At 45.1% G+C, this 26,512-nt stretch overlaps 1 protein-coding gene across 1 annotated transcript in view; it reads left to right on the forward strand.

The window, feature by feature from the left end:
• ITGBL1 (integrin subunit beta like 1) overlaps window positions 1–26,512 on the forward strand; it is a 1,428,718-nt gene that overhangs the window by 845,731 nt on the left and 556,475 nt on the right. The window contains exon 5 of the mRNA XM_078657627.1: window positions 3,637–3,777. Within this exon, the coding sequence (XP_078513753.1) occupies window positions 3,637–3,777 (141 nt within the window). The remainder of the gene's footprint in view (window positions 1–3,636; window positions 3,778–26,512) is intronic.

Raw genomic sequence — 26,512 nt, forward strand, 5'->3', positions numbered from 1 at the left:
ACCATGTCATGAATGATGTAATATGTGACATGATCAGCAGTGGATTGCGGGTGCGCGATATATAGTTAGTACAACTAACTATATATGGAATTTCAATGGTTTTGTGTGAGTAAAATAAGGTTTTTTAAATGCTAATTCCTAACTATATATGGTGTATAACCTATGGTTTTTTCAGTGAATATATATATATACGTATGGTACATAAATGATTGGTAACAACGTATGATGGAATTGCAAAGATATGTTCATGATACCTCTACTTGTATATATGTATATGGATGTATATATGTATATAGGCATAAGTGGTTCAGGATTCTTTTGGATGAACTAACTCGTTCTTTTGGATTTATGATTGATTTATGGCTTTGAAATTTGATACAAAGTGATGAGATGTGGCTTGGTAGTCCCGGAGACCGCAAAACATGAATTTGATTAAATGTATTAAGGAATGAAAGAATGAAGTATGAAATTGTTACAGGATAAAATAGTACAAAAATGTATACTGAAAAGGAAATGTTAATGGTTGATTTAATTAGAAATACAGACCTGAATAACATCTAAGGGAGGATAATGGCCGATACACGGCTCAATTTTGTTTGTAAATCAAGTAATGCAATTCGATTCAAAATACTAAAATTGTATGATTGGAATGGTCATAAATTATGTACATTTCATAGTTTGAATTTACTTGTATAATGAGTGGTTAAAATGTATGTTTAAATTACAACATGCATAGAAGTTGATTACATCTTGGTAAATAACATACCACTCTAAGATGGCGCTGGTGAATGTCAGCAAACCAATAGTCCTTCCTTTAATGTGAGGATATTGTTTAAAAACATGCCGATGTCTAGTGGCCACTGACATCGAGAAAGGCTGTGTGCCGAAACGCGAGGGCGTCTGTCTTGTCTGTGAAATAAAGCAACCTTGGAAATATCAACCCCGTGAGTGTGGGTAATTCTTTGATAATACGGAAGAATTGGAGCATTATATATATATGTATATATATATATATATATTTACACATTTATTTATGTATAGAGAGAGAGAGATATTCATCACATACTTTTCAATGTCTTATATCTTATCAACCAACACATAGTTATTTTATATTGCAAGGGACGGAAGGCATACAGGCCATTTTAAATATGCCGTCTTCTCTAACTCCCAAAGTAAAAAATTGGAGTTAAATTAATTTGTGGCTCTTAACTGTACGATAACCTAAACACACTTTTGCGATAAATTTGTTTTTTAATCTCTGTCTTGGGTTTATTCTGTGTTTACTCCACGGATCAGTAGTTATTCCTAGTGATAAGCACCTTTGCAGTAATGAACCATTTTTCCACCCTGTTTGACATATATGTAAGTATGCTGGGGGTTGCGTTCCTTCTGCAGACAAAAACACTCTTCCAAAGAAATGCACTAGTGACTTTAACACAATCCTGATGGAATGTTTTCCTCTCCTTTTTATTATATGACACAGCAATAAACAGATGGAAGGTGGTCCCATAACTTTTACCATTTTATGAGCTTCTTTGCATTTCACATGCAGCATTCCTAACAACTTCTGAGCCATAGGACCCACAAACATATATCGTGAAGCCTACAAATAAATCAACAGATGGAGAATTATGTGAGAATATTGGGCAAACCTTTAATTATTCTGAAAACACATCAGTTGAAGAATTTCATAAGTACAGTGGCCCAATCTATCACTGACTGACAGCCGTTACAGAAACATTATAAAGTGTTTGTCCTCCAATTTCAAACATACTTGACTCATATTTTTGGCTTCTGACACGCAGGCAACAGGCAGCTGATAATCACAGACCAAGTTCACCATGCTCCTACCAGACCTATTTGCACACTAGTAGTCCAGTTACAGTTGGTGGCCAGCATCAATGGGAAAACCCTTTAATGTTTGACTAAACTCCTTCCAACTTATTAAAGAGTCAAATCAGGACAATTCTTCCTTGGCCTAACAACTTCTCTCTTAGTGGTTTAAATATTCTCTCAATACAGCCAACATTTAGGGGCCGATTCCGATGTCGACCGACCTAGGTCCGTCCGACATCGGTCAGGAGCAGTAACCCAACGACCTGCTGTTGTGAGTGACAGCCCTGCTAATACGACGTGACCGAATAGGGTTCGGTCGCATTCGTATACTTCACAATGCAGGCATGCATTCCGAGCGAAATGCATGCCTGCATTGAGAAAAGCAGGGGTGCAGTTCATCCCTGCGCCCTGTGGCCGGCACCCCAAGGTGCCTGCCACCAGGTGCAGGGATCCACAGCGGGGCACCAAAGGTTCCCCCCAGGCTGCCATTTGTCAGACTTGCACCCATGGGGGCCCTGCTGGGGGCCCCCAAAGACAGTTGTTGACTGCCTTTTCGTGCCGGACAGACCGGCACGAATAGGCAGTGAAAAACTGCCATCGTACTCCCTCGTTCGTAAAGAGGTGACCGGAGGAGTACTGGAGGATTTCCGGATGGCAGACGGCCTATCCGAGTCCGTCGTAGGCCATCTGGAAATCCGACTCGGATTCCATTCCGACCGAGCCCATCGGAATTGCTCGGTCGGAATGGAATCCGGCCGGCACTGACCAATTCGGTCGGAAGGGCTCCAAACATGGTTCGGAGCCCTTTCGACCTGAATCGGAATCGGACCCTAAATAAGGGATCATTATGCACGCTTGCACAAATTATATGCAATTGTAAATCAAACTAACACAAATTCTAAAAGAGCTCAGACCCATGAAGGCTGCTTGCAAAAATTCCTAGATGAGTGAAATCTTTATAAAATGAAATGGCTCATAAGGTGAGCTTTATGGGGGGACAGCTGAAAAAGAAGCTGCATGACAGCTATGCACAAACACACACGGGTCCCGTGCCCTCCATGCCACTGGAGTCAAGCTAGCCTGGCTGATGAGGGGTGATGCCCCGAAACCGGTCCCAGGATGCTTGTTTCCAGTCCAGGGAAGTCCTGGCTGGACTGTTTCCGGGGGGAACAGGGTCAAGACTGATTTGCATATGGCTGGGTCTGAACTGGAATGGCATGAGGGGCAAAAAACGAGGGGCCTTATTTATGAAGGCCTTGCGCCACCGGTGCGTCACTTTTTCCCATGTTAAAAGTGACGCACCAGCGGCGCAAGGACTTCATAAATAAGGCCCGAGAGATTTAGGCCCAGATCGCTATACTCTGGTAAATGTTTTACATTGAACAGCATTCTGTACATCAATTGTTCTTTTTGCAAACATAGGAGGGAAACACAAGGAACCTTGTCCATCTTCCAACTGCATAGAGCAAGGATGCGCCCGCAAATTTATGAGACAGACCGTAGAATATTGTTGGACTCTTTTCCTTGCAGACATATTCTCTTCAGTTACTTTCACGTTTCATCTAGATTATATACATTTTATTATCTCTTTTTGATCAAGCTATGGTTGCTCTGTAAATACATTAAACCACACTTTTTGCTAGCGTCCAAATATCAAGTGGTTCCTTCATGAAAATGCATTTTTTAAAGAAACAGTATGACGAGGACCATGAAAAAGCTATTGGAACGAATAGGTATTTTCTTTAAAAAATGTCAAAAAAACGTCTTTTCCTGACTGTGTTCCATTTGTTTTGGGTGCAGGCCATGGAAAGTGCTATTGCGGAAACTGTTACTGCGAGTCTGGTTGGCATGGAGATAAATGCGAATTCCAGTGTGACATCAGCCCGTGGGAGATCAAAAGAAGATGTACTTCTCCAGATGGCAAAATCTGCAGCAATAGAGGTGTGTGTCATTAATGCACTTCACATCTGTATGTGCAATTGGCCCAAGATCATATTAGCCGTAATAGTCTGCGTGTTTGGCCTCTCGCGCATGATGTATTTATATGTTCATTACATCTTCGGTAATGTCGCATTGATTTTTTTACAGTCTGAGGAGAAATTATATGAAGACAGAGTGTCATAAAGATCTGCTGCTCAGCTTTGGTTCGCTGAGCAAATGGCTCAACCAGGAAATGATGTGCCTTGGCAGCTCTCCAGGGCTATTTCTATACAGCAAAAGTGCGGGTCGCGTGGACCACCCTCTCCCCACCCCTTTAAATACATCCTCACTGGCAAAGCCTGCTGCTGTGCCAGGATCTAATTATCCAGAGAGCATTTAGGAAACTTACTCAACTTAATTATGAGGAAATTGAAAGCTTGGGTCTGGCAACAGAGCTAACAACGTTGCCTCGTTTGCTTTCTGAACGTTCACAGGAAAGCGCCCACAGAACTGGAATATAAAAGCAAAGTGGTCTGCTATTTTACATGATATGGGTCATTCACAGCATAACATTTTTACTGTCGTAAGTTACAGTTGTATTTAGATTAGAGGGGACGCAAAGTGTTTCTAGCTCAAACTTTCCGTATTTCTGCTGAATACTACGTTTTGTACCTGTACTTTCTTGAAGATTACTGTATGTCGGTGTTCATTTGAAGGTGGGATTTTCGATCCACTTTTAATGTATTTTGGAGAGAAAATGGCCTCCGACCATCATCTAGTATAAGTCGCAAGGTAAATTGTGTAAGAGTTGGCCCACGAGAAAACTATGCATCCAACTAGTCCTGGCAAAGGAATATTGCAAGTGTGTGTGGCAAAAAACAAAACCAGGGCATAAACCTAAGAAAAACAGGGAACTCCATGACATGTAGGCCTGCTAATAACTGGGATCAACACAGACTTCACTTGAGTGATACAAACTTTGCACACCCTTACTTTAGATTCAGGATTTCCTAATAAAGATGGGTAAAATGTGGGTTTAAGGTATTTTCTGAACCTGAATCCTACTTTTGATTACTGTCAAAATGATGGGGATGGATTAGGAAATGTACTGTTCCAATGGAGAATCAAAGAGTGGACATAGGGATTGTTGGACCTGGGGTCTCCAGACCACATAGGGTAGCCTGGCACAGAGTAGGACAGTCAAACCCAAAGGCAAAGTGGTAAGCTTGCGTCACACCCATACAGTTACCTAGCGTCCATCCATTCAAAAATAACACTACACCAGCTTAGAAAAATACGGTTCACTGTTATAAAAGTTCTTTTGTGTTCACTTATTCCATCAGATTGTTTTGTCTTTCTTCACAACAAGTATTTCTCCCTTTGTCTCTTTACACCAATAGAGATTCAACAATACATTGCAATTTAATGTTACGCTTTCTATCCAAAGACATAAAGGTTCAGCGACAACTTTGGCACACCAATCATCTAGCAATTACTTCACAGTTTATGTTGAGAGAACATCAAATTGGAGAAATCAAACTGTACAGTACCCTCCATAACTCATGGTCTTTTTAAACATAAAGAAATAAGGGTTCAGCAGAAAATTCCACAGTTGATTCTCTTGGTTATGTGAGTTCAAGCAGCTAAAAGGCTAAATGGAGACAGGCAGGTTAAACCTTTATCTCATATAGCTTTTTGGTTCACTCTATGACCACATTAGATTATCAGCATAGCACAGTAATTATTCTAGGCCCTGGATAACCTGCACAAAGACATTCCCTTCAATCAATCTGAGCGTATCCCTAGATCAGCCTTGTTCTCCCCCTTCAATCTGTTGGAAGCTCCCTTAGCTATTTCCTGAGGATTCTTTATCTATGAAAGTCTCTTCCCAGGCGGAAGATTTGTCTCAGAAACAAGTTCAGTAATCGGGGAGACCTGTCGGGGGCGTAGTTCATCAAATTTAAGTCACCCAAAGCCTGCAGTACATTCTCTTAGTCGGAGTTGGAAATTGCTATGCCAGGAGTAGGGGTTTCTGACGGCTTTCCCTCCCCTCCTGTCTATATTCCCAGCTTACTTCTTTTCCTCCGCAGTCATTCCAGGCCCTCCGGCCCAGAATTAAGTTCCCTTAGGCTGGTCTCGTTCTCCAGCTGATGCGGGTTTCCGATGGGTGACGGGCTTACTCTGAAGCCGGATCCCGACTGTTTACCTGACAGGAGCTGCTACGATTTCTCTTCGGCGCTTCCGAGATCCTCCCCTCCTATCCGGTTTCACCTGGGAGAGATCTCGCCCGAGCTCAGCCGCCGCCAACTCCTCCCCTCCTGTCTAACGTCACGCTGCACTTCCTGGGCGGCGTTTCACACACTCCTCTTCCGGCGCTTCCGACTCACCCCTGCGAACTCTGACCCGAAGGCGCTGTCAGTTTGGCTACTCAGCACAGCATTTCTCACCTCACAAGTCTGCCGCAGAGAGCCGCCCAAGCGTGAGAGACCCCAGAATCAGCCGACAGCCTCGCCACTCGAGTGGGTTCCTGGCCAAGAGTGGGAAAAACAGCTTCAGGCAGATCACGGAGCTACAGGTAAACCAGGTGGCGCCAGAGGGGTTGAAAATCCGTTACCGTCTATTTCCGCAGGTGGAAGGGGTTCAAATTCTGACAGAAGAAGGCAGTCTCAAGTGCCCTCACCTGACCTTCTTCAGTTAATGTCCCGCTCTTCTGCTAAGGGCAACACTCCCTCTTAACCTGAGGGGAATGAAAAGTAGATATCCCTGCTGGGACAGGTCAACAAGGGAGGGGTAGCGTCAGCAAGCAGAAAGCAGCCCCACGAGGCAGTCAAGTCCTTCACACTGCACCAGCCTCCTCCTCTCATAGCCTGTACTCCAACTGAACTGACTCCACTCCTCACAATACAAAATGGCTGCCCAACATTCCGCCTTTTATAGGCTGACCCCAGAATGTCCAGAGGAGTCCAGAAGGTTCTGGAAACCCTCCTGCTGTCCTATGGACCTTTATCCTGAGGTAGCCAAGCAGGTGACAGTTGTAAGCCACCATTTTGTGTAACCCGTGGTTTCAGTCAGAGAAGGCACCTAAGGCAGGGGAAAAAGACTATAGGGACAAGGGGCACCAACCCCTAGGTCAACACCTAAAAAGTCCAGTGGACATAAAAAAAAACAAAAGGTTAGGAGGCAGTAAGGGGACAAAATAAATAAATAATTAGGAGGGACCACCCAAAGGGCAGACAGGTCTAACAGGGAAGGAATGTGTGAAAACCCACAAACGCTTACATATTTTAATGGGATTTGGTAGAGAACTTTCCCTCACCGTTAAGAATGTTTTCCATGATATATATATATATATATATATATATATATATATATATATATATATATATATATATATATATATATATATATATATAAAAGAAAATAAACGTTATGTCAATACTCTGCCCTACTGTTTGTCCACAAGCAGAATACTTTGAAATCTGCATAAATCATAAGCTGAACTCTACAGCACATAAATTTGTGTGCCACATTCCTACAAAGTACACTTTAAAAATATTGTCTGTCTACTGGCTTGCATCCACTGATTACATGCTATCACGAAGAAAATCACCTATTATATTCCTAACATCCTGCATGAAAAATTGTCAGTGACTTACAGCCAGATTCATCAAGGGAAATTGCGCCTTTAGGCCCATAGGAATGAATGGGGAGTTATTCCTTATTTGCGATTAGCAATTGCTAATCGCAAATAAGGAAGCTGTAGGAATCGCAATAAATATTGCGATTTTTACTTGAATCCCGTTTTGCGAGTCTGTAATAGCGATTCCTTAATAATCGCTATTACAGACTCTCAAAACATGCCGATGATGAATCTAGGTGCATAACTTTACATTATTTGAATGACCCTCTCCTTCCCTGCTACTTTCTGCTTCCCTTTTTGTAGATATAGACTACTCTAAATTGCATGCATATCTTACCCTCTCTTTCTTTGAAACCATATCTCTGCAATCTAACAATATCTCTTCATTCCATAAACAATTTCCTTCTGTAACAATCACACCCAAATCATTATTGTACCACAATTTAAATGCACTGCATGATTTCTTTGAGAATGCAACACTAATCCCAATAACCAATGGATTTACCACTAATTGTGAGTGCCCAGGTGTAGCGTGCTACTCATTGTAATGTGCTTCAACACCTCATCGAGGGTAAGAAACGCTATATAAACTCAATTTTAATTCAATTCAATGCGATTCAAGGCAGCGTTACTGTGTGAACATGCTGTTGGTTTCCATATCATCCTAATATGTAAATAAATAGGCCCTCACAGTGAGTTTATATGTTTGCTGTAGAGGTCTGTATAACATCCCAAACTCACAAGTTCAATTCCTGGCAGGCCTCAGACTATGTAATCCTTCCTGTGCTGATATATGAAGTACTATTGGGTTGTAAAGCATCATCTTTTACATCTTACAGCATTTGGATATTCTACTGAGGTAGGTAAAAACATTTTTTTTTAAATATTAACCTCCTTTGTGTCTAAATCACCTTTACCACCTTTTGCAATTTATTATTTACAAGTTTTCTTTGCTGTTTTACAATTGTATTGTATCATTACAAGTGGGGGTTTAGTCTTAAGATGTGGTTGTGCTATATGTGCCCGCCTAATTGACTTACATGAGGATCTTTCCCCACCAAAACTGCTGCACTAGTCCTCCCTTATTCCCATTATGCTTTGCCATATGCACGCCACCCAGCTACGCTGTTCCTTCTACAAATCACTTCAATTGTGTCAAAGATAATGCTTCTGCAATTCAATGCCACACAATTAAAGATAGTAAGCAGTGAACAAAGATTATGCTCCCATTGGTCAATATTTATTTTAAATATAGTATGTTGCTCAGCTAATTGGTATGCAATACTACGGATGTCCTGAGATACCAAAAGTAAATAATGGTACCCAGCACAGATACTGCCCAAAAACCACTGACTAGTCTGGGAGCCCATGAAAAGTTGTTGTAGATGGTAATATGTGATTATGGCATTTAGGTAAGTACAAAATATCATAATCATTGGGGAGCAACAAAAACTCCAGGACTAATAAGTATGTTGACTTGATGAAAAGGAAATAAGAAAAGAGGCAACTTGAAATTCTGATAGAAGTTGGAAATCCTTTTTTAAATCCATCCTCAGACTCAAGATTGATTTTGTCATTGAAACCAAATCCAGAAACAAGTGCAGAGGAGCTAGACCTTGGGCAAGGGTATCTAAATGAAAAGGGATTAGTAGCCAAGAAATGTAATTAAACACTGGCAAATAAACTGAGGTCTGAAAATGGCACAGTTCCTGTATAGGAACCCAAATGGGATTAGAGAAACGTATAATAATGTCTGGAGATTAGTAGATGAAAGGTCAAAAAAGGCCTTGATTTCCTCCACCACTGCCATCAGATGCTCTGGTTCCTTAATAAGATCACATTGATGCTTGGTTTACTAATTCTCATGGTCTTTACAAGGCACAGTGTTGGTTTTTAAATGACCCTAAATAAGCCATTACTTTGCCACCTGGTAAGAAAAGAAATACATACTATGCGACTACTCACTTTATTTATCTTCTTTCTTCATCGCCTATTTTTCTAACACTGTCCTGAAGCTTCCTCAATATCTTCAAGATCATTCTGAGCATCCTTGTCTTCTTCAATGCCAACACCCTATCTACTTCTGGTTACCACTCTTTTAACTTCCCCACCTTGAATTCCAGTCCTGACTTGTCTAGTGCAAGTGTCTCTGATATTGTGTTCAGATAAACCAATTTATTAGCACCTTTCTTCTCTTCTTATTTTCATTGCTGTCGTGCATGGCTCTAATCTTGCGTTCACTGTATTTTATGGTAGTTTGAACATTCCTTTCATACTTGTAAATTATAATATGCTTTCTAACAATCATCCATTTGTGCTACTTCCATCGTTAATATTTCGTTTTATGAACAAACTCTGGTTTCCCAAACTACTCAAAACAATTCTTTGTGCATTTTTTAATATGTTTCTGTATTGGACTCAGTAAAATCAAGTACCTTTCATCTGTAGCTACCCTTTTAATTCATGGCATATTCAATTTTACCCACTTGCTGATCCCACCTTCCAAATCCATCTCTTCTCCAACTTATTTGCCCTTAACCATTGGTGTGCCCAACACTTTCATGCTTTTTTCTTAACTCTTCACCATTTCAAATAGCATTTCTTATTTTAGATTCCGTTTTTTTGTTGATTTATCCCTTCCCTCCTTTTTAATTATTTCTTTTACTATAAATTAAGATAAGATTGTTCCTCGAATGCCCAAAAATGCATGTCTGCAAACGACTTCTCAAAAATTAAAACAGGTAATCATGATTAATGTGTCATGTCCCTATTATATTCCTGTTATAGTTGCACTCCATTTATATTCTTAAGTCCTCTTTCCTGAACTATACATAACTAAGATACCGAGGTCAACTCATCCCTTTCAAGATTCAAACCACCTCACCATCTAAGAGATAGTAAGGAAGGTTTATGTACTAAATGTTTTTTCAAACACCTCTCTGTCAAAATATGAAAAGGATTTCAAAGGTCTCCGTGAAATATGAGTTGCATCATCATAATGACCACCTAAAACCACGGCCCATTCTTTATTCAACTTTCTATTTATAAAAGGTAACCAAATCTAGTTGCAATCAGTACCTATTGCTAGCTGCATCTTGAAGGGAACAGTTTCAATACTTTCACATTCTACCAATGGAATACATATCATCAAGTGAGGGAACTAATCCATAAATACCCACACAATTGATGAAATAAGCCCTGAATCAACTTTCTCCCCTCCCTGACCAATAGTGTACCACTCTCAGATTTTAAAGTGCATCAGTAGATAAATTAAGTACTTCATACTAAACTTGGCCTACAAGTGGGAGGCCTCTATCCAGAGGGTTGGAAGTCCACTCACCTATTAGATGTAGTCAATCCCCCTGCAGTTGCCATCGATTCTAACCGATTCAGAAAGGGGGTGGTGATGGACAGAGCATCTGAGTTAAACAGAACACTCATACCCAGTCAAAAGATCAGGGCTTGATCCATCACCGTTTTTAGCTCACTGCACCATCCCAGTTCAGAACCTGGCTATATGCAAATTAGTCTGACCCTGGCCCAGTGCATCATGGGAACAGGGCAGACCAAACTACCAAGCCAATTCTTTACTGGAAAGTAAACAAGCTTCCGGAGACCGGTTTCTGGCATTACAGCCGTCTTCGGCCCGGCTTGCTTGAATCCTGATGGTGCAGTGAGCAAGGGACTCACATCTGAGCATACCCTGCCACTCCTATAGTGGCCAAAACGATTCAGAAAGGGGGTGGTGATGGACAGAGCATCTGAGTTAAACAGAACACTCATACCCAGTCAAAAGATCAGGGCTTGATCCATCACCGTTTTTTAGCTCACTGCACCATACCAGTTCAGAACCTGGCTATATGCAAATTAGTCTGACCCTGGCCCAGTGCATCATGGGAACAGGGCAGACCAAACTACCAAGCCAATTCTTTACTGGAAAGGAAACAAGCTTCCGGGGACCGGTTTCTGGCATTACAGCCCCGGAAGCTTGTTTCCTTTTGCATATAGCCAGGTTCTGAGCTGGGATGGTGCAGTGAGCTAAAAAACGGTGATGGATCAAGCCCTGATCTTTTGACTGGGTATGAGTGTTCTGTTTAACTCAGATGCTCTGTCCATCACCACCCCTTTTTCTGAATCGTTTTGGCCACTATAGGAGTGGCAGGGTATGCTCAGACATGAGTCCCTTGCTCACTGCACCATCAGGATTCAAGCAAGCCGGGCTGAAGACGGCTGCAATGCCAGAAACCGGTCCCCGGAAGCTTGTTTCCTTTCCAATAAAGAATTGGCTTGGTAGTTTGGTCTGCCCTGTTCCCATGATGCACTGGGCCAGGTTCAGACTAATTTGCATATAGCCAGGTAATGAGCTGGGATGGTGCAGTGAGCTCAAAAACGGTGATGGATCAAGCCCTGATCTTTTGACTGGGTATGAGTGTTCTGTTTAACTCAGATGCTATGTCCATCACCACCCCCTTTTCTGAATCGTTTTGGCCACTATAGGAGTGGCAGGGTATGCTCAGACATGAGTCCCTTGCTCACTGCACCATCAGGATTCAAGCAAGCTGGGCCGAAGACGGCTGCAATGCCAGAAACCGGTCCCCGGAAGCTTGTTTCCTTTCCAGTAAAGAATTGGCTTGGTAGTTTGGTCTGCCCTGTTCCCATGATGCACTGGGCCAGGGTCAGACTAATTTGCATATAGCCAGGTTCTGAGCTGGGATGGTGCAGTGAGCTAAAAAACGGTGATGGATCAAGCCCTGATCTTTTGACTGGGTATGAGTGCTCTGTTTAACTCAGATGCTCTGTCCATCACCACCCCCTTTTCTGAATCGTTTTGGCCACTATAGGAGTGGCAGGGTATGCTCAGACATGAGTCCCTTGCTCACTGCACCATCAGGATTCAAGCAAGCCGGGCCGAAGACGGCTGCAATGCCAGAAACCGGTCCCCAGAAGCTTGTTTCCTTTCAAGTAAAGAATTGGCTTGGTAGTTTGGTCTGCCCTGTTCCCATGATGCACTGGGCCAGGGTCAGACTAATTTGCATATAGCCAGGTTCTGAGCTGGGATGGTGCAGTGAGCTAAAAAACGGTGATGGATCAAGCCCCGATCTTTTGACTGGGTATGAGTGTTCTGTTTAACTCAGATGCTCTGTCCATCACCACCCCCTTTTCTGAATCGATTCTAACCATCAACTTGTTTTAACTCTAAAGCTGAAACAAAAAAAGACGCATTGTCAAGGAGCAGCCCCACAGTTTTCACTTTCAGTCTCAGAAGGCCTGAAGACTACAAGCATAAGTGTGCACTTCCATATAATGTTAGTAAATGCAAAAACACTGCCACATTTAAAGTGGCATTTAACCTTTGGCAATCCCCCCTAGTGCCAACTGAATTTGTCTTTCTGGTGGTCTTTATGTCTTAACAAGAGATTGCCTTAAGTAAATTCCTGTCCTACATACGAACATAGGATTCTCCAATTGTATCAGTTGCAGGATATGGTAATTTCTCTTTATCATTCTCTTAATGTTGTCAACATGGGGTTAAAGGTAGTAACACGTACTAGAGGACATCGTCCTTTTATCATTAGATTCCAGGAGCGGCTCCCTAAGGAGTGAACCACGCTTCTTTTTCGGTGTTTTGAGCTAACTCTCTTGGATACTATTACTCCATATGCTTTGTCATTCAATGTTCTTGCAAGGGGAAATAATTCTTTCTTTGAACAGTTTCTATTATTCCATAGAAATTGCCAATTCGGTAAGTTTTCTAAAAGGTATTTTGTGTGATACATGTAAAGGTTGATGGAATCGTTGGATGATGCATATAATACCATGTAAATGTGATACCCACATTTGGTAGAAGAAAGTCTAAAAAAGTGCAATTTTTTCCTGGTCAAAATTCATTGTGAATGTACAATACAGGGGAAGGTGGTTTAGCCATGTTTGAAATGCTCTTGACTCATGTAAGGGGCGTTTTTGAACTTAAAAAGTTATCATCTATAAAGCAGGCCCATTTTTAGATCTAATAAGGAAATGCTAAAGCCACACTGAAAATGAAGCACACGTTTCCTAAGTTTGAGGATGTTTGAATGCTAGGTTTCACAACAAAAGTTACACACAATATTGGCACTGATTACAATATTTAGGATTTTTATTTGTGCAGTTGTATTTAAGTGAATATACAGATACCAAGTTTACTTGATATTTAGTCTTGCACAAGCAGTCATTCCACATTAAAATATTTTACATGGATGCATACTGATAAATAGAATTGTTTACAACAAACATTACAACTTTACCCAACATGTGTTTCGCCCCATCTAGACCCCAAGCCTGGGGATTTTTCAAGGCTGGATTAAACTAAGTAGGTACAACAATTCCAGGGATGCATAATTGGACAAAAGAAAAACACAAATGTAAAGAGATACAAACAGAAACATGAACAGTCACAAAAGAGAAAATTCTGTTACAATCAGAGATTCCAATATCAATTAATACACGTTGTGAGCACGCAAAGTAATTTGAAGAACCACTTGTGCTGTATGTAGCTAATTGATTTAACAAAGAGAGGGTTTTGCTAATTAGCAGCAATGCCGCGCCAATAACATAATGAACAACAACAATTGCCAGTGCTGCCACTTTTTTGAAAGTTTTATCCCGGAAGAAGAAACAGATTTAAACCACTCCTTCTACACCAATTTTTCAGTTTGGATCAGTCTATTTTCTTTTCAACTTTACAATTTTTTATAAATTCTAGACACCTTTACAAAAATGTCAATAGTTATAAACCGTGCTTTCCATCAATCCCCACAAAAAATCTCACACTTTGTTCCACATCATTCATATCACCATTTTGACTCACAATACACAATCTTTTTCTCCTTCAGACTCACACTGTTATGCCACTCAGACTAAAACAACAACCTCTTCACCCATTCAAACAACCACCTTCTTTAGATGCAATTGAAACCCAACCTAGGGTACCTGTGACTATTACTTTCAAAAGTTAGTGAAACTGTCAAAATTTCAAATAAAACCGCTCTATACACTCTATTTGAATATTTTACAATAGGCCATCCAAAAATCTAAAACATCAGAAATTTTTGACAATAGCTTGACTCGATTGGCCTAAACAGAACGTGGTCGACGCGTTTCGAATTCCAAGCATAGGGAATTCTCTTCAGGACCAAATGACTCTGTGAAAAGAAAAATAAAGTAAAGTAAAGTAAAGTAAAGTGCACAATCACCCGTAAGGGTCTCTAGGCGCTGGGGGGCCGTCGGGAAGATTAAGCGAGCTATTGCCCAGAGTCACATGGTGCTGGGCTAACCTGCCGCCGGAGCCGGGGATCGAACCGTGGTCCCCAGATTCCAGCGTCAGTCGCCCTGGCCGCGGCGCCACACCTCTTCTTACTTCTCTCATAAATTATACAATCCTCCAAAGACCTCCGCTCAAGCAGCTAAGGCTATCTTACCTCATTGTTCATTCAGCTCATTTTTTCAAGGTAGCACACTTTTATTCCGTGTAAACAGAAATTTAGAATGGTATGTGTAGCTCGTTTCTACCTAGAATTATAGAATACTATGTCCCAAAAATATTTCACATGAAGGCTTACTTGTAATCCAACAGGTGCGGAGCACCTGGGTATGGGTTATCTTGTCTTTATAAATCTCAAGGTGGTGGTTACCTGTAACACAACCAGGATGGTCAACTTAGTGGATGATGGCTGACACTATAAATATAGTGTACACATAACTAATCGATTTTCATACCTGTAGGGTTTTTGAATCACTTGTACTTCTTAGTTGAGTGAGGCAGTCTGATTCCTGTGAAATGCAAGAAAGTTCTATATCAAAGTCTGTATGCGGTTTGGTTTATGAATTGAGTACTTCGATGTTATGAGGTCGCACTCGTTCCAAGACATGTGCTGCTCGAAGAATATTAGCAGCCTATGCAGTATGTGATTTGTGTTCGAGCATATCTAAGTGCTTTATGCTCGTTTGGTAATGGTGTAACAGTTAGCAGGACCTCTGCGTGTCGTGTGCAAAGCAGAACAGGAAAGCAAAAATGTTGTTTACGCTTCTAATAAACCCATGCTAACTTAACACGGTGTGAGTGCAAGGCTCAGCCCACGACACCCTCCTTCGATCGAAGCACGTGATATAAACGTGGGCGAATTAGGAACGCAGAGTCCAAGCCTGAAAAGCAGAGACACATCGAGCGTCAGGTGGAGCTTCTTTCTGATGTCTCTTTTGATGTTGTGTGGGCTGCTGCACTCTCTGGGGGTGCTTGTGTGGCGGCTCGGCGCAGTCTTGTGCTTAAGGACTGGGAGACGGACTCTGCGCAGAAGGCTTGTGCTTTGCGTTTGCCCTTCCAGGGTTCTATGCTGTTTGGGGGGAGTTGGAAGACAAGTTGCATAAACTGTTCAAGGAAAAGAAGCACTCTTCTTCCTTTAAGGCTTCTTCTGCTGCTCCTGCTCCCTTTAAGCCTAAGCCTTTCTTTCGTCCCTCCTCTCGTAGGCAGTTTCGGAAGGGCCAAGGGAGGTTTGCTTCTGGTCGGGGTCGGGATCGTAAGGCTAGGTCCCCTCCTCCAGCTAAGCCTCGTTCCTGACTCTTTGGTTCCTGGGTTGGTGGTAGGAGGGCGGCTGCGCTTCTTCCTGGATGCCTGGGTTCAGTCCTGTTCCGACGCATGGGTGTTGGATGTCCTGCGAGAGTGTTATGTAGTAGAGTTCTCTGTTCCCCCTGGCCTGCTTGCCGGTCCAAAAGGGCTCATCTCTCTTGAGGGGTGGAGGCTCTTCTTCTAAAGGGGACCATTCAGGAGGTCCCTCCTGCGGAGGTGGGGTCGGGCTTCTATTCCTTGATTTTTCTTGTGCCAAAGGTTACGGGGGTTTACTGCCTGGTTCTGGATTTAAGGGTTATGAACCGGTGAGTTCTGAGGATTCCCTTTCACATGGAGACTCTGCAAAGGGTGATTTCTTTGGTCCTTCCGGGTCACTTCATGCGTACCCTGGATCTTCAGAATGCTTACTACCACGTTCCAGTGCATCCTCGGTCCCGTCGCTTCCTGCGGTTTTGTGTGCGGGGGCGTCACTTCCAGTTCCAGGTGTTGCGCTTCGGTCTGAGGTCTGCCCCGAGGGTCTTTACGAAGGTGGTGGCTCCTTTGGTCGCCTGGCTTCATCTTCAGGGGGTGATGGTGTATCCCTACCTGGACGACTGGCTAATCCATGCTCCATCTCGGGTCCTGTTGTTGGAGGCCAGGGAGGTGGTTTGCTCTGCTTTATGTCAGCACGGGTTTCTGATCAACTTCCCGAAGTGTCAGTTGTCCCCGTCTCAGGTCTGGGTGTTCATTGGGGCCCGGTTTCGTACGAACCTCAACCGTGTGTTCCTGCCTGGTCCTCGTGTCCTGACCCTGGTGTCCCAGGCTCGGCTGTTTCGGGCGTGGGGTTGTTTTCCTGTGCGCCTCTGGTTGCGTCTTATGGGTCTGATGGCGGCGACAGTCTTTACCGTGGCTTGGGCTCGGTTCCACCTGCGCCCCCTGTGGGGTTATCGTCTGTCCCACTGGAATCCGTTGTCGGGGAATTTGGGGTTCCTTCTGCCGTTTTCTCCTGTGGTCCTCCCGACTCTTCTTTGGTGGTCAACCCGGTTTCACCTGTCTCAGGGTCTCCCTTTGCAACCTTCCTCTTCTCTGGTCTTGACTACGGATGCGAGCTCCCTGGGGTGGGGGGCGACCTTGGGGTCTCAGTCCCTTCAGGGTCGTTGGTTCGTCCTGGAGTATCGCCGGTCCTCCAACTGGAGGGAGTTGACAGCGGTTTGTCGGGCGGTGATGGGGTTTCGTGGCCTGCCCCTCGGTCGGAACGTTCTGGTGCGTTCCGACAATATGGTGACTGTGGCGTATCTGAACCATCAAGGGGGGGTCCGTTCGGCCTCTCTGAACGCTGTGGTTTGTTCCCCTGTTCTGTTGGGCGGAGGGTCACCTTCTGTCTCTGACAGCGATTCACATTCAGGGAGTGGACAACTGTGTGGCGGATGCCCAGAGTCGTTGCTTTCCGGGGTCGTTGGAGTTGTCTCTCACCCGGGTTGCATTTCGGCTTGTGTGCGTGACGTTTGGGCGTCCCTTTCTGGACCTCTTTGCCTCCCGGCAGAATGCTCAGCTACCTCGCTTCTGCTCCCGGTTTCGGCAGGAGGGTTGTTGGGGGGTGGATGCCCTGTCGATCCCTTGGCCGTCTCGCCTGCTTTATGCCTTTCCTCCTCTGGTGCTGATTCCTCAGTTTCTGTCCCGTCTGTGTCTGGAGTCTCGGGAGATGGTTGTAGTCCTGCCCTTTTTGCCTCGGAGATCTTGGTTTCCGACGGTCGTCTGTTGGCGGTCCAGGGCCCTTGGTTTCTCCCCCTGTCCCCATCTCCCCAGCGTTCATCCCCATCCCTGTCTCTTCTCCGGTTGCGGCTGTCGGTGTGGAGGTTGAGAGGCAGGGGTGGTGGCGATGTGGTTTCCCTGAGCGTTTAGCGGTGGCTCCTCAGGGTTCCCGTAGGCCTTCTACCCTCCGGTCTTATGATCGTCATTGGGGTAATTTCAGTCGGTGGTGTACGGCTTTGGGCCTTTCCCCTTTGCATTGTTCCTTGCAGGCTTTGCTTCAGTTTTTGTGGGAAGGTTTCGAGAAGGGTTGGGCAGTCTCCACTTTACGTGCTCAGTGGGGGGCTGTGAGGGCGTTTCGTTCTCCGTAGGGTACCCTGTCGGATGGTGAGGACTTGGTTTCTCGTCTTCTGCGTGGGTTTTCCCTTTCTCGTCCTGTGTCCCGGCCTTCTTTTCCCTTGTGAGATTTGCCTATGGTCCTTCGGGCTTTGATTGGTCCACCTTTTGAGCCTTTGTCGGACGTTGACTTGAAGTTTGTTACCTTGAAGGTTGTGTTTCTGGTGGCCATCACCTCTGCTCGGCGCCTTGGGGAGTTGTGGGCTGTGAGAAGTTGGCCTGATGTATGATGTTCACTATTCTAGTGAGCACCTTGTATCAGTCCAAGCAACCCTTATGGTGGTGGTTGTAAGTCAACCTTATAGACAAGCTATCCTAGGGGTAGCATAGGCCTAAGCAGTCTTAGGCTTAACTCGAGAGGGCATATGAAGACAGCTGTTTTACCATATGCAATCCTTTAATATCAAATGAAAGGACACCACACAAGTTATATATTATAAAAAATATATGTATTTATTACTAAAATAATCCTCTGTACTCTTTATGAGGGCAGAGGCGCAAGCGTTTAAACAAAAGCACAGTTAAACATACAAACGTTGCACAGTTATGGATAGGCCCGGTGGCCACTCAAATCATATAATAAAATAGTGGTATAAGAACCACGTCACGAACAATGGTAAGGCCTAGGGCCTTGGGAATCGCTGGGACTACACTGGACTAACTGTGGTTAGGACGGGAGTAGCCCGCGGGATTCGGGTGCAGCACTAAAAGCACACGCATGCACCAATGCAAAGTCAATGGTGCGTAAAAGTTACAAAGTTACTGTTTTGGAAGTCTTCCGACTAGACTAGAACGTAGCCACTTTAAACTAGGACACTAGAGGTGTAAAGCACTACAGGAGCACCGGCGTTTGATCGTTACCTCACCCACAGGAAGCGGGTGCATAGGTGCCAAAGTGTGTCGGGTTTCGTCGTGGAGTTCTATGGAGCCTGGAGATGACGATGCCGCAGGCGGCCAGGAGAGAAGAGTCCGGTTGGATCCAAGGGTGGATCGAAGATGTAGGGTACCTGAAAGCAGAGGGGACAGAGTCTTGGTCACTAGCCAGTGAGCAGGATGGAACCAGGAAGGAACCAGGCGATGTCGGGCGCAATCAGGTGGTTGTCGAGAAGCTTGCCTCCGCTGCCACGTGGAATCGGGGGCATCGACGATGACCAGGAGTGGAACACGGACTGTTCTATAAAGGTTCTCGCTGTCGGCGGTGTCGGCTTCCAGATCAGAGTCAACAGGCCTTGGCAAATGCAACCCACGCAGGATTTGAAGATCGCTTCTTACTCGGACCAGCAAGGTCAGAGAGACCGCTCCTTTTCAGGGGAGCGAGGGCCAGTCTAGAGCAACCAGACCAGCAGAGTAGTTTTAAAGATTCGTCGTCGTAGAGGCCACTAGCCAACAGGCAAGTGACCAGACAGACGTGTCAAGCAGGAAAATGCAAAAGGGCCCCCGCAGCACTCGGTGAGTGTGGAGGGGTGATCTTCGGTGCACGAGCTGCTCAGGGCTCGGGCTTCTCAATCCCCAATGCACAGCTTCGAGGGTGCCTCGGGAGCTGCACTGTCAGCACTTCGCAGTCTTTTCAAGATGGCCGGTCCCATGTCTCACGTCGCCTCCATGGGTCTCAGCTTTGTGTGGCTATGGATCGGACTGTTGGATGTCTGGGAATCTGGTTCTTGTTGATCTCTGTTGCTCGAGCTCCAGCGGGAGCTGCAACAAAGCACACCAATGGGCGCTGGATGGTGCCTGTTTGCACAGGGTGGTCACTCCTTGACCACAAGGGAGATTCTTCAGTCTTCCATGTCGAGTGGGATGTCGAAGGGTCCAGAGTTTTGTTTCAAAGTTTCAGTCAGGATTATCTAAAGTCTATGGGCACAGCTCCTACCTTTATTCCAAATCAAGGGTCTGGATAACCTGCTAGGTCCCTCCTATGGGTGGGACACAGGAAGGGGGTGGTTACACCCCTTTCCCTTTGTCCAGTTTCGCGCCAGAGCTGGGGCTGGAGTGCCCCAGCACCGGTTTGAACTGGGCTATGCATGAGGAGCCTTGTGCCCCCCCAGGCAGTGTCTAGTTTCACTCGCCCTGCCTGCCTCAATCCATTATCTCCTGTCTGGGGTGGTGTAACACCTCCCTGTGACAGGAAACCTCTTGTCCAGGCCTCCCCTGCCAGAGTTTCGGTCAGCAGCAGGAGGCCAGACCCGTGTCTGTGGCAGCAGCATCCATTTTGTGATGCTGAGGCTCTGGTTAGATTTAACCGCGTTTAAGTAAAGTAACATGTCTTCTCCCTCTAGAAGGATGGAATGCTACCCCCGTCGCCAGAACTGGCGAGGGGGTAGTATTCCAAAGTGTATGACACCTTACACGACATGTTTTGATAAAGCCAAACCAAAGTTAGAAATAACCGCGAGGATTATAATGCACTTAAGAGTATATGGTATGGCAATACCCTGGAACAGCTATAAGGAAATGGTTCCGAAAGCTGCAGACAGGCTCAGCTCATGCTAGAGCACCATCTCACATAAAACCAAGCACTCTGCCTCCAGGATTGTTAAGGCCTGCCATAGGAGTGACTTATAGGTGCATATGTGTCCAGATATAGGTTTAGACATAGGTATACTATATCTAAACAAGGGGTGATTACACGACCTTGCTCCAGCTGAGGGATCAGCCAGTTGTGTCTGTTTGGATGGCCAGCCAGGGGTGGCAAAAGATATGCTGCAGCCCCTGGTAGGCCTTGGATGCACCCATGCCCTGGGTACCTATAGTACACTGTACAGGGGCTGATAAGGTGACCCAATACCCAATTGGTGATGTACCTATAGTACATGTATGTGAATTTAGAGAGAGAACAGCACGCTGTGGGTCTGATTAGCAGGCCCACAGCTACATTAAGTCGAAAACCAGTGAAGCAAAAAGCAAAAATTGGGGTGACCATAGGAAAGCAGACCCTACTCTCCTACATAACCCCCCCCCCCCAGACGCAGGGACATTAAACTTAACCTTGACCAGATAAGTCTTCATGTTCTAAGTGGAAATACCTGGAGAGACCATCTGCATTGCCATGTCCCTGGTCAGTGCTCCACTGTAAAGTCCATCCCCTGTAGGGAAATGGACCACCTTAGCAGTTTGGGATTTTCACCCTTCATCTGATTTAGCCACAAGAGGGGCTTATGGTCTGTCTGAATCTTGAAGTGAGTGCCAAAAGTATGGTCTCAACTTCTTCAGGGCCCAAACCACAGCAAAGGCCTCCCTCTCAATTAAGCATGGGCTGAAAATTCGTTTCGCTCGCGGAATTTGTGGATTTTCCGCAATTTCGCGATCCGCGAATCTCGCGAAATCGCGGTAAAATCCGCGAATCAGCGGGTACGAATTTTCAGCCAAGCACTTACAGGGTTACAGCAGCAGGTGCAATAGTTGAAGCTAATTTTTTGTAACCTTTTACAAAAGGGTTACAAAGAAATTTACTTCAACTTGGGCACCTGCTGCTGTAAGCCTGTAAGTGCTTCCTGGCGCCTCGTTGCCTACTTGCAACTATTCTCTGACCCTGCTCTGACCCTTGAAGCAGGGTCAGAGAATAGTTACAAGTAGGCAATGAGGTGCCTGTCACGAAAATTAAACCTCAACAGGAAGCACTGACAGATATAAAAACAAGCATTTGCAATGCATTAGGAAAGTTTGAGCTATTGGTCTTGTAAATGACAATTTTTTTTATTTATGTGTTGGTTTTGAAAATAGCTAAATTAATAGCTTTGTCATTTACAATGCCAATAGTTATAAGTTTCGCAAATGTGACACCTATAGCATTTGTAATGCAACATGTTTTGTATTTACGTGACTTAGCTGTATTGATATTACAAATAACAATGGCTTTTAATTTTTTTAAATAATTAATACTTAAATAAAAGTGATTTTAATTTATAATGGCAATAGCTTAAACTTTTGTAAATAACTTTTGTGAAGATTATGTTCAGTGTATTTTATTGTGACGAAAATCCAAGAACAGAAGTGAAATATTAACATCTTTTTGTGACATTTGTAATAAAGTTTGAAACATTGAGAGAACATATTTGAACCAGTTGTTGAATGGTTGTGCAGATTGATGCTGGGGTGGCGTGGCGCTGAGTGGTGCTGTGGTGATGCTGAGTGGTGCTGTGGTGGTGCTGAGTGATACTGGGATGGTGCTGAGTGATGCTGGGGTGGTGCTGAGTGGTACTGTGGTGGTGCTGAGTGATGCTGTGGTGGTGCTGAGTGGTGCTGTGGTGGTGCTGAGTGATAATGTGGTGGTGCTGAGTGATGCTGTGGTGGCGCTGAGTGATGCTGAGGTGGCGCTGAGTGGTGCTGTGGTGGTGCTGTGGTGGTGCTGAGTGATGCTGTGGTGGTGCTGAGTGGTGCTGTGGTGGTGCTGAGTGATGCTGTGGTGGTGCTGAGTGATGCTGTGGTGGTGCTGAGTGGTGCTGTGGTGGCACTGAGTGATAATGTGGTGGTGCTGAGTGATGCTGTGGTGGTGCTGAGTGATGCTGTGGTGGCACTGAGTGGTGCTGAGTGGTGCTGTGGTGGTGCTGAGTGATGCTGTGGTGGCGCTGAGTGATAATGTGGTGGTGCTGAGTAATGCTGTGGTGGTGCTGAGTGGTGCTGTGGTGGTGCTGAGTGATAAAGTGGTGGTGCTGAGTGATAATGTGGTGGTGCTGAGTGATGCTGGGGTAGCGCTGAGTGATGATGTGGTGATGCAGAGGGCAGAAAGGCACAAAAAGCAGTCTAACAAAGGGCAGAAGGGCAGAAAAACAAGGGAGAAATTAGTCTAACAGAGGGCAGAAGGGCACAAAAAACTAGTCTAACGGGGCAGAAAGGCACAAAAACGAGTATAACAGAGTGCAGAAGGGCACAAAAAACGAGTCTAACAGAGGGCAGAAGGGCACAAAAACAAGGGAATAACAGAGGGCAGAAGGGCAAAAAAAACGAGTCTAAGAGGGCAGAAGGGCAGAAAAACAAGGGAAAAATGAGTCTAACAGAGGGTACAAGGGCACAAACAACGAGTCTAACATGGGGCAGAAGGGCAGAAAAACAAGGGAAAAATTAGTCTAACAGAGGGCAGAAGGGCAGAAATACAAGGGAAAAACAAGTCTAACAGAGGGCAGAAGGGCACAAAAAACGAGTCTAACGGGGGGCAGAATGAATCCCGCCCTGCGTGTTTGTCCACGAAGATGCCACCTTTTTGTGCAATACCTTTACTCAACTGGAGTACTTTCTACCTCTACTCAACTGGAGTACTTTCTACTGTCTAATCAGTAAGTGCTCCCTAGTTGGCTAAATGTATACGGGCAGATTTACAATAACTGGCGCATCCCCAGGGATGCGCCAGTTATTGTGCGCCGCAGCCCCGCCACCCATGGTGCGCCACATTTACAATGCGGCGCACCATGTGGCAAAAACGGCACAGATGCGTCACGCATCTGTGCCGTAATAGCAGCGCATTGCTGGAGCTGCGTCGCGCTTGCGACACAGCTCCAGCAATGCTCTGGGGGGCCCTATCTCACCAATGCTGTATCAAGCCTTGCGCCTGCTTCAAGCAGGCGCAGGGTTTTGACGCAGCATTGGCCTAAAAGTGACTGAGTGAAATCTTGTAGATTTCACTCAGCCACTTTTAGGAGGCGTTCCTGCGCAGGAACGCCCTCCCCTGCGCCGGAACGCCTGAGGTAACGGGTTTTTAGGAACCCGTTTGGTGCCAGGGGATAACACCCAAAGACCTCTGAGTTCTCCCTGTTCCGGACCACAGAAACACGGAGTCTTCTAGTCGAGTCAGAGATAAAGTTTTATTGGCAGCTACCAAGTAACAGGTGTCCTAGAAGCACGACAAACACGGGTCATGTGTTCTCAGGAGACTGTTCGTTTTTACAGAACCAGCCTTCTCCTTATATACAGAAATAATAGCTGCAAGCAAGAATTCTTGAGTTTATGATATGGCTATACACATATTTCTACAATAATACAAAAGAGCGAAGTCATGTAGGCAAGCCCGTATTTTAGATGTCCAATTCGTGATAGATTACCTAGCCAGGCCCGGAACTCCCATCAGATATCGGTGAAGCCCCAATAAAAGAAGGCACCTCCTAGTCATAAAACTGGCCATAAACAGGGAGCGTGGACAGGTGTGTATGTGTGTAGAAAACATGATCTGTACGCGGTGAATGGTTTGTGGTATGTTGTGCATTGATGCTATCGTATTTGGCCACTGGGCGAGGAGCTGCCCAAACAGGTTTGGCTGGAGGCAAGGGAGTCAGTTGGGACAGGTCAGGGGGGAGTCAGGGAAGGTGGACGTGTCCTTTTAGATCAAGCTCGACCTTTAATTGACTTATCATGAGGGCAAGACACAAAATGGATACCGTTTACAAAATGGAGTCTGAGGGGTCGGGCGGAAACTACGATTCAGGGGTGTTAGCATGTCTCGATCATGACGCAAATGCATAGGAATGATGTCCTAATCATTATCGGTTCGTCGACACCAAATTCGTCATGGTACGTTGATGTTTCGGGACACGGGTATCAGACCTCGATACCGGGACAACAGTAGGGTCCAGAATTTCAGAACCACAGACCCTCCTTTTGCCCTCATATAAGGCAATAATTCATGTTAATCCGAGTCTAAATCTGTATGAAGGAATTCGTGGAGATGCTGCTGTAGCATCATTCTGTTGCTCAGTTCGTCCCTTGACACAGGCTTCCGTACACATGAGGTAGCACAAAGGCCACATAGTGCAGGAGCGCACTGTACACACAGACAGAACATAAACAGAAGTGCTAAGATCATCCCAATGAAGATCAGTGTTTTCCATCCCCAGGTAGCGATCAGTTCCCAGAACCACCCTAGTAAGGACCAGTCCCCTTTTTCTACGTGAAGGGAACCAGATATCTCGTGTAGCTTAGAGATGGCCTGGTACACTGTCGGTGCGTTATCAGGGATGAAAATGCAACAACTGGATTGGATCACTCTACACACACCACCACGATCGGCGAGTATGATATCTAGGGCAACTCGGTTCTGAAGGGTCATAAGTCGATCCGACTGAAGTTCGGTCGTCAAATTGCCAAGGGCTCCGGCCGTTGTAATCATGGCGGATTCAACTATCCTCGATAACTGGCGAATATTCCTGCTGTTCACCATAGGCCCCCAAAATGGCAGAAAACGCTTTGCGAAGTCAGCGAATTCCTGACCCGCGGTGTCGTCTTTACTCCCGACCCCTCTAGCTGTCCTTGTCCGATGGTAATCTGCTCTGGCCGTGTAGGTGGGAGGCAGCAGAAATGAGATAAAACATGTACCTGAGAAGTCAGGGGGCAACCAGGTGTAGGCTTGGTCATGGCAGACGAAATACGTGCCTTTGGCTGCTAATAGTATAGGGGAAGTTCGGGAAGCGAACACATAGGTTTCCGTGCATATACTCTTTCCTAATTGTGCTTTGGGGTCCCTGCCGATACCTTGTAAACATAAGTGACCTCGGTTGGGTACTATCCAAACTGGGCGGGATTTCTTTGCTGTCTGGCTCTTACTCAGGTAAACCCCATATTTAGTTACGTTCCAACGAGTGTACGGAGTGAGTTCATATTTGGGAATCGTAAGATAGGTGTCGAACTCTCTACTCATATTTCTTATCCCTGCTACTAGTGCCTTGTTACTGGAATCACTCTCAGTAGAACGGGTCGGGTATGGTTCTAGGGCGAATAGGAACATGGTCTGGAAAGCCCACAGAGAACCATAATAACTGAATGGCAGGATGAAGTATGGGATACCCTTATCCGTTGTGTGCGGCATGAGTCCGCATACCCAACAGTTCGATGTGTTCATTATGGACTGGTGTTGGTGTAGAAGTTGAATGAATGAGTTATTTATAAATTCGAGTCTTCTGGCAGAGGGTGAAAGTAGTGTGGAGAGATAGTGGTGGCCGGGTGTCATTTGAAAAAGTAACTTGGAATACGAATAGAGTATAACCAGTCAAAAACATCGTTATGCTACACAACATTAAAATACATGTTATCAAAAACCTTCTTTTGGCCAGTACAGTGCATAATTGTCTTTCAAAGTTCGTGAGTCTGGTAGGTCTCTTTACCCTAGGAAACTCCATCCTCTAGTTGCTGCCCGCGGTGGTAGGTTGGTTCTGCCAGGGAGTGCGCTCTGTTCAGTCCGGGGTAACTCCCTTGGACCAACCAGAACCGTTGACCTAGACGTCCCCAGTTGCACTCCCCAGACTTCAACCGCGACCCTAGCAGCAGAACCGGATGGCGGTTCAAAAATCAAAAATGAGCAAGTTTCCTGAGAGTGAGAGAGCTGAAAAAATCAAAAAAATAGTTCTTGGGGGAAGGGAAATCACATTAGTTTGCTTTTCTTGGGGGAAGGGAAATCACATTAGTTTGCT

The sequence above is a fragment of the Lissotriton helveticus genome, chromosome 8 (genome assembly GCF_964261635.1).
Source record: "Lissotriton helveticus chromosome 8, aLisHel1.1, whole genome shotgun sequence".
Lineage (NCBI taxonomy): Eukaryota > Metazoa > Chordata > Amphibia > Caudata > Salamandridae > Lissotriton > Lissotriton helveticus.